At 37.3% G+C, this 10,772-nt stretch overlaps 1 protein-coding gene across 1 annotated transcript in view; it reads left to right on the top strand.

The window, feature by feature from the left end:
• The window catches only part of LOC102004144 (palladin-like), a 22,113-nt gene extending 12,088 nt beyond the window's left edge, over positions 1–10,025 (top strand). Inside the window, exons 2-8 of the mRNA XM_005376593.2 lie at positions 5,032–5,101; positions 5,496–5,613; positions 6,303–6,365; positions 6,962–7,103; positions 8,573–8,596; positions 9,564–9,683; positions 9,778–10,025. Coding sequence (XP_005376650.1) covers positions 5,094–5,101; positions 5,496–5,613; positions 6,303–6,365; positions 6,962–7,103; positions 8,573–8,596; positions 9,564–9,683; positions 9,778–10,025 — 723 coding nt within the window. The 5' untranslated portion in view covers positions 5,032–5,093. The remainder of the gene's footprint in view (positions 1–5,031; positions 5,102–5,495; positions 5,614–6,302; positions 6,366–6,961; positions 7,104–8,572; positions 8,597–9,563; positions 9,684–9,777) is intronic.
• Positions 10,026–10,772: the final 747 nt, after the last annotated feature.

Below are 10,772 nucleotides of genomic sequence, written 5' to 3' on the forward strand. Positions count from 1 at the left end.
CCTGTTTGCCATAGCTTGCCTTGGAAGACAGAAGAGTTAGTTTCTAATCTTGCCTCTTCTACCAATAGATTGCATGGACTTGGACAAATAATATCACCTTTCCAAAGCTTACTTTTGTTCTCTGAAGATGTTGGATAGGAAGATTTCTCGTGTCTTCTGTTGGCCTGAAGTTTTACAGTTAACCAATCATGGGCTGAGATGGTGTCAGAACTTACTGCCAAGATCAAAAGAGAAGTAATCCCTGTCTGTGGTTTTTATTTGTGGATGTAGTTGAGGGAAACAATACAAAGCAACAAACACCTCCTAGGAAAACTAATACTAGTATCTCTGTATGCAATAATCTATAAAATCAGTCCGCTCCGCAGCCACTGTATGTTAACATGAGGATAGATTCTTTGGGGATAAGAGACATATTAAAAGATCTTTGACCTTAAGGAGCTTCCACAAAAAAGTGTATGATAGAAAATAGGGTTTTTTTAAAGCCTACTATAGAAGCTCTAAGTTCACAAGAGAAGAAAATACTAGGTAAGCCTAGATTAGAAGTGTCAAGGGAAAGCAAAACATCTCCTGGATCTACTTATAACCACCACCACAATCATTATAGCAAATAGCATTCTGAGTGTGTGATATATGTTATGTAAGAAATTAAGTGTTTTTGGGGGCTAGCTCATCAAATTCTCAAGACAACTCTAGAAATAAACACTATTAGGGTGCCTGTTTTACAGATGAGGAAACTGAGACTTACGGGGAAGCCAAATATACTTAGTGAAATAACCAGGAAATCTGAATCCAGAGTATACAATCCCATTTCATGGTCACAGACTGCTTTCCTCACTTATGAGATAAAGGAAATGCAGTGTCTGATGCACAGTGTTCCATAAATGTTACTCCCCACTCACCTCTTCCATTCTCCACCATCATTTACTCTGAAACTCTGTCCCTGACTCAGGCCTACATACCTCACCTTTACAGGTTTGTTTTTGGTTTTTTTTTTAGTCTTTTTGAGACAGGGTCTCACTATGCAGTTCAGGCTGGCCTTGAGCTCACTTTGTAGCCCAGGCTGGTCTCGAACTCACAATGATCCTCCTGCCTCAGCCTCTGGAATGTTGGGATTACAGGTGTGTGCCACCACACCCGACCCTCACCTTTATAGTTTTAAACATTCTCTATGGTCTCATTGAAGATCCTGTGCAGAGTGTTCTTAGATCAGTCAAGCCTCTCCCTTTACTTACTTCAAGCTTCTACTTCTAATACCCTGCTAGGCGATCATGTGCTGTCCTGGGAAGTCAATGCAATATGCAGTATGATATTAGTATTTCTGATCTTGTGACACTGTAAGATGATACGTATCCATCACTATAATTTTATGTCATGGGGATTGAACCCAGGAGCTCACACATGCCAGGCAAGTGCTGTACCACTGAGCTATATCCCCAGCCTTTTTTTAAAAAAAAAGTTTATTTTGGAGGTCTTGCTAAATTGCCCAAGCTAGCTTCAAATTTGTATCCTCTTGCCTCAGCCTCTTGAGTAGCTGGGATTACAGCTATGTGCCACTGTGACTGGCTCTACATTATTATTATGTTTTGCATTATTGAGCTTCATATATGTAAATTTTACCAGTTAATTCCAAACATCGTTGCATGGCTCCTGGGGCCCTAGGGTAGAAGGCATCAGGAAATATTTATCAATTCAAGAGTTTGAGTATCTGTGAGGTTTTCATTCACTAAAGAAATGACTGCAGTTAAGTTTGAATCCACCCAGTGTAGAGTCCATAGGTGTGTGTTATGTTTGTGCTCGTACTTCAACATCAAGCTATTCTGTGCATGATTACCATCCATTTATCCCATGCATATTTGCAGTACCCTGAATGTACCCTCCTCTGAACTACTGAAGAATAACTCTGTGTTACGTGCATGTACCAACTCCACACAAGGAATGTAAGCTGCAAACATGTACAAAAATGGGGGGGTGGGCAAGAGACAGATGGGGGGAGGAAAGGAAAAGGGATGAAAGGAGGAACTGAGATGTATTATGTACATGTACCAACTGCCCACAGGGATGTTCAAATTATATACTACAAACATATTCTGGTAAAAAAAAAAAAAATTAAAAAAAGAATAACTCATATTTGCTCTTTGAAACTAAAAAACAACACAGAACTTCCAAAAACTAAAAGCAATTCCTATTCATAGTTTTATTTTAATCTTACAAATGTATTATAAAACCACATACATAGAAAAGAGTAAATATATATATATCCATATATATATAGTGTGAATGATTATAAAATGTACATTCTATAGTCACTGTTTTCCTTAAGAAATAAAATATGAAGTAGTACTAGTAAATCTTTTATATCACCTAAGTTTTAAGCTATATGGTTATAAAACTTCAAAATAATAAAAGATTCTTAAAGACTAAAAAAGCAACAAATATTATGGGGATGATATATTGAGGTTGGGAAGAAATTTAGATATAGTAATTCTAGTTCTAATGACAGCATCAAACACAATATATAAAGGACTTTTAAGTGGGAACTAATTTTCTTCATTAAAGCATTGTTATATAAAATGACTTTATGGTCTAGATTTTCTGGGATAGTAACAATTTCAAATACTCTATTTTGTTATATTATATGGGAATAATAATATCTCTTAGTTATTGCAGGCTGATCAAGTCTGCAATCCCCTGAATGAGTGTATGGTGAAAGCTAAATAAAAAGAGGCAAAATGGAATGATTTTAGGGCCCCAGGAGGATCAAAGCCCTCTCAATTTAAAATTCTCTCTGGGCTAAGACCAAGAACTTCTCTGGGTCACCCATATTTATTTAGTTATCAGAAGACGGGAGGCGTCTGCTCAAGAAGGGTGGAACCACTCAAGGATTTCTCTAAGTAGGGTATTAAATTAATCCACTGAAGAATGCAATGCCTGAGGCTATAGTCTTTATCCAATTGAGATCTGATCCAGGTGTCCTGGGCTGTGATCTTGTCTTATCCTTTGAGGCTTTCTGGCTTCATCCACCACGACAGGTTCTAGTAGAGATTAGTGACTCACAGACATCCATTTACTATGAGTCCTCCATCTCCAGATAAGGAGCCTAGGCCTTGGACAGATTGACAAGTAAACATGGAAACCTAATTGGTTAATATTAAATCTTACTCAGAGCCACCTTGTGGTGGTCTCCAACAATACTATTAGCTTCCTTAGAAATTGAAATATACTATTATTCAGGCTGATCTAAATCTTACAGTCTACTTTTACTTAGAAATTGCATGAAATTTCTTGGTGGTGGTGGGGAACAGAACCTAAATATTTGCTTGGGGAAATAAATCATCACAGATACAGTCTTTTTTGAAAAGGATCATGTTATAAATTTAGGAGATCATTCCTCTAACCTCTGTTAGATTACTGACTGAAGTGAGCGCTAACACAGAGGGTAATATAACCAACATTAAGATGCACTGTCTGTGAAGAAAACCTCAACTAATAGCCTGGAAGAAGCCTATTTATTTATTTATTTATTTTATACAGATAATAAAAACAATAATAAAATAACAACATAGACAAAAACAAAACAAAGCAAAAACAATAAAAATGATACAAACTTTCAAAACAAAATGATAGGAATTAACAGTGGCTGTTCTATTACATATTGTTATCTTCAGTGAAGCTGCTCAGCTTACCAGATGTAAGAATGCAAGATTGATCAAACCATTAAAGAGAATAATAATAATAATAATAAAACATTAGAAATGATACAGAGCTTCACCAAACAGGATGGTAGGAAATCAGCAATGGTTGCTATATTGCAATTGTTGTCTTCAGATTAGTTGTTCAGATTGTCAGATATAAGCATGCAAAATTGGTCAAAAAATTTTTTAAGCTAACTGTTCCTTTCAATAAACCATTAGACATCAGCAGTACAATTCTGATATTAACAATTGAGATACATTTCCCTAGAAAATCACCATTGAGATGATATGAACGTTGACAACATCTTCTACCGTTTGAATGTTGGTGTTCCCCTAAAATTTGTACATTAGAACTTAATACTCTGTGTGATCCTATTAGGAGGTCAGACCTCTGGGAAGTGAGGGCTCCCACCTCAAAAATGGGATTAGTTCCCTTATGAAAGAGACTCAATCAGACTCCAAAATCTGCTGGCACCTTCATCTTGAATATCACAATCTCCAGTGAACCAACATCCAAGCAGAACTATGAACAATAAAATCCTATTGTCTACAAATTACCCAGGATAAAGTATTTTCATCATAGCAGCCTGGACTAAGCCAACATCCTTCTTATAGGAAGTATTGCAGTTTGTTTTAGTGGATTTTTAATTACAAATAACCTGAAATTTCAGACCAAAATACAAATTCACAGACTCCAAAGTATATCCTCTGTCTGAGTCTATTTTCTGTTGCTATGACAGAATACCTGAGACTGGGAAATTATAAAGAAAAGAGACTTATTCAGGCTCACAGTTCTGGCAATAGAAAGTCTAAGATCGGGCAGTTGCCTTTGGCAAATGCCTCATACTGCTTCAGAATGTGGCGGAAGTCAGAAGGGGAGGTGAGGTTGTGCAGAAAAGGTGAAATATAAGGAACAGCCTCGCTTATAACACCCAGCTCTTGTAGTAACTCATACTGTCAGAATTAACTCAATCCTGTAAAAATGCATTAGTCTCTTCTAACGGCTTAATCGTCTCATAAAGGCCCCACCTCCTCTGCAATGGCAATCAAATTTCAACCTGAGTTTCAGAAGGACAAGCCATACTCAAACCATAACATTGGAAAAGATGTTTTTGGAAAATTACTCTCTCTCCTAGGCGCAATGCTATAACTGCAAAAGGCAAACATCTGGATTTTTAAAATTAAGAACATTCCATCCTTAGTCAAGAATTCAGATTAGATTAACTGGCTGTCTATAACTAAATAACTTACTGGTCCTGAAATAAATACCATATACCTGAACTAACTTTTTTTTAAATCCCAGCAAGATTTGTACCTAATTTTTTTTTCTTTCACATAGGTGCCCAGGGAAGTAAGAAAAAGCTTTTTCCTCTGGGATTGTGCTTGGAATATGCTACAGAAATGTCAGAGTAAGTGCTGAATTACAAGTGGATATGCATTTGTCATGTATGAATATAAGAGAAACTTCACTTTTAAAAATGCAAGAATACCCTAATATTTCCCAGAGAAACTGTGAAATGATTATTTGCTTTATAAGTTATCACTTCTGGTTAAAGTGTCTCATAACACTCCACTGATGGTCAGACTGAGACAGAGGAAATTTAAAGTGAAACTATTAGGAGACATAATCCACTAATAATTGGTTAAAATACTACTGAAATTATTACTTAAATCTTTTTTTAAAAGGATTACAGATAAAAATATTTGCTACATTCAAATGTATGGAGTGAGGCTTTTTTTTTTGTCAAAGCCACTTCTAATTTTCCTCTTGCTGGACTGTGTTTGGTTTTGTTTTCCCTACAGCATAAAGAAGAAAATCACTAGAGTTTCTCTGACCATCAGTTCCCCAGTTAATGAAAACTCTTACACCAGGTCAAGTTATTCTACCTTAGTTCAGCCCCTGTGTGTTGATCCCCAGAGGGTAAGTTCTGTCCTAAGCCCTCTTATAGGGTCTCAGAAATGGAGAAATAGGTCAAGAAAAGAAAGAATCAATACAGCTATCTTGAAAAATATGCATGAAAAAAGCTGCCAGCTGCATGACTTCAGAAGGAACGAGAAGGAGATTCATGGGTCTCAGGAATAGCTCCATGGTGGCTCTATGGCATGACGATTTGTCTGCATGCCAAAGCAGAAGGGAGTATTCCAACCATCCAAAGAATGAATTCCCTTTTATTTATAAGGAAAGGAAGTGCTCTTTTGAAAAAGGAAATGCTTTTTTGATCCAATAAGAGCAACTGCACTAAGGTGAAAAAATTTAGACAGTAAAATTTAGAGGTCACTTAAACTTTTGTTATATAGTCTCCAAGTACTTGCCAATACCTATCTCCCAAATGTAAGGCCCAGTGTTGTATTTCAGCATCCTGGTGGGTGGAATGCTAGAGGAGAAAAAAGAAAGGGTGGCGAGGAAGCAGACATCCAAACTAGCATTTCCATTAGATGCATTATGCTTCTCAAAAAGGAAACGTAGGGTATAGCTGGAAGTGGCCAAAACTGAACCTGTTTGTAGCAGCTAAAACTGATCCAGTGAGTTCATGGCCACCATATATCTGGGTTTCGGGGAAGTGCCTGTATGGATTATAGTGTCATGTTCTCTTTTATTCCTTAAACCAGATGCAGAGTCCCTGCAGTAGTCTGTCAGGATCTACTTGCGTGGCACCCCCTGTGTTCACCAAGGTAACATTCTTACTGCATGACAGAGTTTGAATTTTATAGATAAACTTCAGACTTCACCAAAGAAGCATGAAAAAAGCAAGGAGAAATGAGAAGGACTTCAGGGAGAATTATCATTTTGTATATATAAAAAATCAAAGTAAAAAGGGGTGAGAGAATGGAGTTAAGTTTGGTCTAAGTGCTATAAATTATAATTCAGAGCTCTTAACAAACTATAATACTGCCCGTGACACTGTGACCAATAACATAGACTAAGTCTGTGAGTAGATATATACTCAACAAAATAATCAAATTCACCAAAACAAGGGCTTTTCAATTGATGTTTTCTCTAGTTTGAAAAATGGCCGTTGGGGAAATGAACAACGGTTTTTACATTAAACACTGATCCATGGAGTTAAGATAAAAAGAATTTACAACTGACTGTGCAGCATACTTAAAAGCCCCAAAGAATGCCAACAGCTCCTTGTTTTGGTCAAGGTAAAACCAGTTTTCAATAATTATGGAAGGGCAGGCACACTTACTAAGGGTGGCACCCCAAATCTCGGTGTGGTGTACGGTACAAAGTCTCTTCCACTCTGCGAACTCTGTTTTTTCTTCAGCATCTTCAAGACCTCTCTACAACCAGAGGTCAGCGTGTCGTGTTCGAATGCAGAGTCCAGGCCACAGCCACAGTTCAAGTTCACTGGTACAGAGAGAAAGAGCAGATAGCCGACTCAGACGACTTCCGTATTCTGAGGAAAAGTATTGTGATGAGCTTTTCGACTGCATTTAATTTCAATTCACTTCAAAATCTAATTCATGTGTTAAAGCAGTTTAACACCTGATCTGTTACAGGCTAAATGGTTTCTGTTGTTAAGCAACTGTTATTTCAAATCCAAAGGATTGGGCAACAGAAAAAAAAGATAGAGCTATAGCTGTAGCTCCATGGGAGAGCATGCCCTAGGGCCCATCCCCAGTAGCACAAAAATAAATACCTAACAATGAGAACATTCTTAAAATGAAAAGGGAAAGACAGTTGTTGCTTTAATAAAATAATACTTTTAAAGTTTTGAGTCAGGATTTCACTATAGGGCCCAGGATGATGTTGAACCCCTTGGCTTAAACAATCCCACTGCCTCAGCCGCCCTAGAGCTCACATTACAGATGTGTGCCACAGCATTACACTGAAAAACAATTTTAGTAGCTGTGCAAACTCTAGGTTATTTGCACAAGGTAATCTCAATTATCTCTCAATGACTTTTTGTTATATAAACAAAAAGAAATGTGAGACTACATTATTTCTTAAAGAGTACAACAAATGAAAATGATACATACCTTTTTAAGATACTTTATTGCATAATTTCCCTACAAAGGAATGAATTAGGAAAGGATAGCAGGTATGGTGGTCCACCTTATGCTGAACTCCGAGTTCATATTCCAGAAACAATTCCTCATTTAATCCTTACATGAGCATTTTGAGATACATGTGTTATCATCCCCATCTTAAGAGTAAGAAAACTGTAACCAGAAATGCAAAAGCTATGCTCAAGGTTACAAAGCTAGAAAATGGTTAAGGTTCAAGTCCAAGATAATTCTTATGCCAAATGAAGAAAATACATACGTTTAAGTATTAATTCAGAACAAAGGAACACTTGCACATCACATTTAGGAAGAAATAACTCCTTATTAGATGAAGTGGATGTTATTTCTCTTAATAAAATTTATTGTATTTTTCATTTATTATAATAAATCTGAAAAATATACAACATAAAGAAGTTTTAAATTACCAGTATTTTTCATAGCCCAGAAAAACTATTGTTAAGCTTTTGTACTTTTTCTACACTATACTACTATATTTTTAAATGTTGTTTTCAATTTTATGTTAATGGGAAATATTAAGAGAAATGAATCTTTTTTTGGGGAAAAAAGACCACTTCAGGATTAGTGTTCAGCAGGGGTTCACATTCAAAGAAAAGATACTAATCTGATCTTACTTTCATGTTAAAGATGAGGAACTAAGGTCTAAAGAAGTTATTTTTACAAGGTCACAGAGTAAATTAGTGGTAGAATCTGTACTAAAATTAAATTCTATCACCCTGCCAAATGTTCACTCCTTTACGTTCCTTTTCTGATCTTTTGTAGAATTTATAGTCTGTGACACATGGCCCCTTCTAGCTAAATTAATTGTCATCATTTAAGTTATCTCCTTTTTCTCTCTTTTTAATTTTCAGAAGCTTCTTTATCATCCACTCCTGGTAAGTACAATTTTTCAACACCTTGATAATTGATTAGATCAAAATTAGCATCGAAAAGTGGTTTCAATTCTTTTGAGGCTGCCCTATACCAACTTTTGCATTGCCACAACAGAAGCAGCAAGATAACCGGGATTTGTCAATGTATTCATTCATATACTCATTCACTCAACATGTTTCCTGAGTACAGACTATGGCTAGAATCTGTTCTTGGAACTACGGAGACAGTAATGAACCACACTGACAAGATCCCTGCCCGCAGAGTGTACGCGTACCGCGTTCTCCCCCTAAATCCTTTCAGCAGTGTACTTGTGACTCATCGGCTACACAGAAGCAGTGGGGAGCTGTCCTGACATTAAACACTCACACAGTTGAATGTCCAGAAGTAGGTGCGGTGCCCATCACACAGTGGTTGTCACTGCATAACCCCTGGGTCTACATCCCACAGCAATTACACTTTTCAGGTCAGTTCAGAAAATAGTTCTATAGTCCTATGACTTTCATATTTAGTGCTTAAGCACTACAGCTACAGAAATATAAAAGTAAAGGAATAAAGTTTAATTCCTGCTTTCAAGGAACTCATAGTCAGGAAACTGAGAAAACAGATGTGTCTGAGAGGCAAGTGATAACACCTTTGCTATGATTATGTTTAAGATTTATATTCATGAGCCTTTAAGATGTCGAATTATTTAATCAGATAGAATTTTTTTGAGACAAAGTCTCACTTTGTAGTTCAGGCTGGCCTTGAACTCACTATGTAGCCCAGGCTGGCCTCGAACTCACAGTGATCCTCCTGCCTCAGCCTTCTGAGTGCTGGGATTACTGGTGTGTACCACCACACCCAGCCAGATGGATATTTTTAATGTTAAGAAAAGTATTTAATCTTAGTACCTATTCTCCCTGACATTCTTCTATATATTGTTTGGGACCTATAAATATGCTGATCAAGTGGAATTTTCTTCCCTTCCAGAGGAAGTCTGTACCCTGATTATAACAGAAGCATTTCCTGAAGATTCTGGGGAGTTCAAGTGCATTGCAGAAAATGAGGCTGGGACCGCAGTCTCGACAGCAAAACTCTTTGTTTTCCCAGGTGATTGCTCTTCGAAATCTCCTTGTTCCAATTCAGCTTTGAGCTAAAAGTAAAATCCTCCCTTTCTATCTTAACTGACAATCATATTTTTCAGAAGGTAAAGAAGTACAGAATTCAAAGAGTTCTTCAAAGTTACCAATGAGCAAACTTTCTCCAAAGGTGGCCTTCTTTTCCTGTGGAAGTGAAATGTACACAAAAGACAAAAGTCTTGATAATACCAGCATAAACCATATGGCAACTATCCTCACACCTGCTGGTTATGATGAACATAAGATCCAGGTTCCAAAACAGGATTTCTGTACCATCAATGGAAATTCCTCTGAGCTACAATCACAATGGTAAGAGTAAATAGGCCTAACATTCACTCCTAAAAAATATTCTTATTTCTCTAGATAGATCATAACAATGCTCCTGCCTTCAGGGAGCTTGCATTCTGAGTTGAATCACTTCAACTTTGCCAATCCTCCTTTCATGTATTTATTTTACCATGTCTAAAATACTAAGTCTTGTGCTTAGGCATATATTTTAGCACTGGTTACAGAGACTTGAAAAAATCACTAGTGCTGATAAGGCACAAATCTTGAGGGGTATTTTTCCAAAATAGAATTCCATGTCCTATCTCAATACAAATATGTAAAACATTTGATGCTCTAGATTTCTTCATGGTCAGTCTTAGAATAACGACAGAAGACACACCTGGTGGTATACACTGGTAATCCCAGCACTCTGGGAGACTGAGGCAGGAGGCAAATTCAAGACCAGCCTAGGCAACTGTCTTAGTCACTTCTCTCATTGCTGGGAGAAAACACAAGACACCCACAATTTAAGGGAGGCGAGGCTTATTTTAGTTCATGGCAAAGGAAGATACTCACAGCATGGCAGTTAGGAAGCAGAGAATGCAAAGGCAGAAGCCAGGGAAGGAGATTAAACCCTTTCAGGCCATGCCCTCAGTGACCTAACCCTCTGACCAGTCCCTACCCCCTCACAGCAAGTCAGCTATAATCCCCCATAATCCACTCACCTTTCAAAACCCCCACCTATGAGCACACGAAGCTCTTGGGGGACATCTAGATATAAACCATAATAGCA

Source organism: Chinchilla lanigera, unplaced genomic scaffold, assembly GCF_000276665.1.
Source record: "Chinchilla lanigera isolate Chin_1 unplaced genomic scaffold, ChiLan1.0 scaffold00007, whole genome shotgun sequence".
Classification (NCBI taxonomy): domain Eukaryota; kingdom Metazoa; phylum Chordata; class Mammalia; order Rodentia; family Chinchillidae; genus Chinchilla; species Chinchilla lanigera.